Source organism: Protobothrops mucrosquamatus, unplaced genomic scaffold, assembly GCF_001527695.2.
Source record: "Protobothrops mucrosquamatus isolate PMUCROS unplaced genomic scaffold, P.Mucros_1.0 scaffold579, whole genome shotgun sequence".
NCBI lineage: Eukaryota > Metazoa > Chordata > Lepidosauria > Squamata > Viperidae > Protobothrops > Protobothrops mucrosquamatus.
Genome location: NW_015386880.1, coordinates 745,178 through 749,594, shown reverse-complemented (window position 1 = coordinate 749,594; position 4,417 = coordinate 745,178). Strand labels below are relative to the sequence as shown.

Sequence of the window (4,417 nt, the reverse complement as noted above, 5' to 3'; positions counted from 1 at the left end):
CTGTCTGAGCCCCTCCGCCCGGCCTGATCCGGACCCTGCGGGCGCTCAGCTGGGCAGCACTGGGGACGGCTGGCATAGCGCAGGCGATACCAGAGCCAGGTGGGACCCCGCAAGAGCGTCCAGCCGGCCTCTCCCCCTCCCAACCTCCATGCCCACCTGGACTGCAGGCGTTTGCGCCGGCCGCCGGGCCAGGAAGGTGAGTCTCTCTCGCCAGCCCCGCCCCGCCCCATGTCGTCGTGGTGTGAATGCCGGGCTGGCCAGCGTAAAAGACGGCCAGGGCCTCCGCTCTCGAGCCGGGAGGGGGGGCGAGTGGGCGGGCGGCTGGCACTGAAGGGGTGGGGAGCGGGTCAGCAGAAGGTGCTGAAAGGCGCCCAGGACACAGCAGACCGGCCTGAGAGGTGGGGAAGGCGGGCGAGGGAGCCGTCAGCCAACTTGCACTTTAGGCAGGGGCAGAGAGCTGCGAGTGCGAGCGCCCCCCCCAGATGTTGCGCCCGGTGCGGCCGGCCCCCCCTGCACCCCCCACGCTACGCCTCTGCTCCACAGACATTGTGATACATGGTTTTCTCTTTAGTTATTAGCCACCCAGAGTCACGTTTGGTGATATGATATGAATTTATATAGTTACATAAATTTAATAGACAGAGAGACAGACAGACAGAGATACCTTCATTTTGTAGTGAATTGATTTAGACTGCTTAAAAACAAACAAATGCACCTGGAGTTCCTCTGATAAGTCAGGTGATTTACAAACGGATCTCTCTTTTACATTCTCAGATATACAGGACTAAACTCAAAATTTGTACTCAACAGAGTTCTACTGAAGAAAAAAAAGTGGGAGGGAATTTCTCCTGATTTCCAATGCAAGCCTCAGTGCTGCCTCCCACACAGTTGTGAGAAAAAGAGAAACCCCCAAATTCTAGCTCTACAGAATATTGCCTCCTAATCCCCTTCATAAATGAAATAATTTAGACTGAGTTCACACTCTGTCTTTTCTTACCTGAGTGTTGATTCGGATAGCGCCAATGGAAGGAATTTCAAAATAATAGCCTTAAAAAAAAACAGACACACACACACAAAATTAATGTTAGAAATTTTTTTAGCATCATCTTTTGAACTGGTTTTCAGGACAAAATCCTCTTTTTAATCCAATATTTGGTACACCTGATGCAGGCTACATGCAACAATGAGTTAACTAAGCTCAAACTCACTAAATTTTGATTGCATCATCCCCAAACAGCTTCCCATCTGAGATCCAGAAATTCTGTTGAGATAAGCCAATACAATCATCATGTTTAAGGAGGGCCTTGAGCCATTAATTTGGTTGGATTCAACTCAGCTGACCTGCTTTGGCATCATCACCTACTTCTTTAATTTGACAGGTGGCGAGTAAGAGCGTCTTCTCCTCTTCTGCCTCACCACCAACTGCCAGCAGTCACTGGTTTCTTTCAGACACCTGACAGGATGGCAACATTCACTAAATATGATGGACCACCCAGGCAGATGCCTAATCTGGGCCACCAGAGCAAGCAGACAAAGTGGACCCATCAAAATAGAGGCAACTCCATTCCAGCAATCAACTAATTAATATCCTCCAATATCCAACTTCCCCAAGTTCAAATCCTTCACAGTCTACAAATACTGCATAGCAGCCATCTCTCTTGCTGATGAAGATTTGCTAGAATGTGGGATGTGGCATCTACAATTCTCCCAATTAATACTTTAATCAAAGCCTGTAAAACCTGAATATTAATTTACATAGTCTTCATGGTAGTCGTACACACATAGGAGGTATACAGAGAGACACACATGGAAAGAGGTATTGAAATTGAATTCCCATATCTTTTAAACTAAACTAAACTAAACTAAACTAAACTAAACTAAACTAAACTAAACTAAACTAAACTAAACTAAGGCAGATGGAAGCCCAGAGTCCATTTTTAAATATTTCTGTTTCTGTTTTAGTTGCTTGTACATATTTTCAGTGATCAAGTATATTCTTCTCATATGCAGAACAAGTCTGATACTTTAAATTCTTTTTCTTTTCATCCATCCATAAGCATAAGAAAAATTGATCCCTGTTCTTAGAGTTTTAAATCTAAATTGCAGCAGAAAAGAAACTACAAAGGCTAGACACTGTAGGAGGAAAGCTTGTTAGACTATGGTGGCAAAAATCAGGAATCCGGCAGCCCCTTTTCCAACTAACAAATGTTACTGGAAGACATAAGCTTTTTTTGCGCTTCAATTTTCTTCATCTAACTAATGTGGGATTTAAAGTGGGATAAAGTGGGAGCAGTGAGAGGAAGACGGTTTGTTTATATAGATGCAGGTAGAACATGGGACAAATTACAAATACCTTATCAACTAACAATTGTATTATAACAAACAACACAATAGTTGTCCTGAAGCTGCTTTTTCACGAGGCAACTGGACTTTCTTGTTTTTCCTTTGAAGACATTTTGCTTCTCATCCAAGAAACTTCTTCAGCTCTGACTAGATGGTGGGGAATGGAAGAATTTATAGTATACTCATTGCAGACAGCTGATCATTTGCAGTCACAGCTGAAGAAGCTTCTTGGATGAGAAGCGAAACATCTTCAAAGGAAAAACAAGAAAGTCCAGTTGCCTCGTGAAAAAGCAGCTTCAGGACAACTATTGTGTTGTTTGTTATAATACAATTGTTAGTTGATAAGGTATTTGTAATTTGTCCCATGTTCTACCTGCATCTATATAAACAAACCGTCTTCCTCTCACTCCTCCCACTTTATCCCACTTTAAATCCCACATTAGTTACCACTATGACCTGGGACTACTATGACCTGGATGACTGAGAATCTCCACAGACATTTAACACAACAGTTACAATAAGTAGCAGTTATGAGGTAGAGGCTTCCCTTTTCTCATTATAAATTCTCGGATTTTTTTTTAACGGTCAAGCAAAAACATTTAAATTGTACTGAGCGCATGGAGTGAGAGTACTAGCAATTCATTTCTTTTTTTGGAAGTGTGAAGAGGAGGTGAGGGAACTTGTGTTATTCCTGGAGAAATAGTAGTCTGGGCACCAGGGCATTTTGAGCTGATCTTCAGGGTGAGGAAACTGTTAAGAGACTAGGAACTGCTAAGAGGAAGGCAGGAGCAAGCCATTAAGGAGGGATTTGGGAAAAAGATTACAGGGTTTAGGGATGGAGAGAAACGAAAGAAACACAGCATAATCCTGCTCGATTTTAGTATAATACTGGATAAAGAGAAACTTGGACAAGCTTTGAAGATTCTATTAATATACCCTACAGGAATAAATTAGTATTCCTTGGAATCCCTGCAGATTTGTAACTTGGCCTGGCCTACCTCAAATACTTGATGGGTCCCGACTGAATGAAGGTTTGTTTATGTGGGCTCCAATTGGTCAGCTGGAGAGAGAGTATTGATTGGCTCAATGCCTTTTGATTTTAAGAGCAGCAGAAATGAAGATGATCAGCAGATCTGCTTCGAGCAGTTTTGGAGGGACTTGGGAATGGAAATGGTGTTGTATGGAAATGCCCTGCCTTCTTTTTAAAGTAAGTTTGGATATTGACAAAAAAACAAAACAATTCTCTCCAATTTTTTTTTGTATCACAAAGTGTCTTTCCAGGAAGGCTGTTATGATGTAACTGGGAACAATGGGAACAGCAATAATTACGTGTAGTATAGAGTAGTGTAAAGTGTTGAATGTGATCATGGAGACCCAGTTTTAAGTCTGCTCTGAGCCTTGGTGCTTTACAGTATGACTTTGCGTCAGTCATTCTCTCACCTCACTCTACCCATAGGATTGTGGTTGTGGAGAAGAATTGGAGAAGAAGCACTATAGATGCTGCCTTGAATTCCTAAGGCAAATATGGGATATACATCTAACAAATAACTATACATATCTGTGGGTCTGTTTGGCATATAGTTGTATTGGGAATACTAATCCTGTTTTAGATATTAACCCAGATGGATTACCTGGGGCCAGACATTCTATCTCAGCCCTTGGAAGGAGGCAATGACAAACCTGTTCCAAAATCTTGCCAAGAAAATTGCAGGGACTAGTCCAGGCAATTGTCAGGTGTCAAGACCGACTCAAAAGCACACACACAATACATAAATATCCACCCCGGGCCACCCCAATGATGCCCTTGACGTGATGGCCCGGTGTCTGGAGGCCGTGAGGGTCTGGATGGGGAGGAACAGACTCAGGCTCAACCCATCCAAGACCGAGTGGCTGTGGCTACCGGCGCCTCGGCATAGTCAGCTGATCCCATCGCTGACTATAGGGGGCGAAACTTTGGCCCCCTCGGATCGGGTTCGCAACTTGGGTGTTCTCCTGGATTCACGGCTGACACTGGATGACCAGTTGGCGGCCGTGACCAGGGGAGCGTTTTATCAGGTTCGCCTGATTCACCAGT

The 4,417-nt window shown here is 44.0% G+C and overlaps 1 protein-coding gene across 1 annotated transcript in view; it reads right to left on the bottom strand.

Annotated features, from left to right (window-relative positions):
• Positions 1 to 4,417, bottom strand: part of CACNA2D2 (calcium voltage-gated channel auxiliary subunit alpha2delta 2) — a 568,828-nt gene that overhangs the window by 77,001 nt on the left and 487,410 nt on the right. Inside the window, exon 13 of the mRNA XM_015817370.1 lies at positions 998 to 1,047. Within this exon, the coding sequence (XP_015672856.1) occupies positions 998 to 1,047 (50 nt within the window). The remainder of the gene's footprint in view (positions 1 to 997; positions 1,048 to 4,417) is intronic.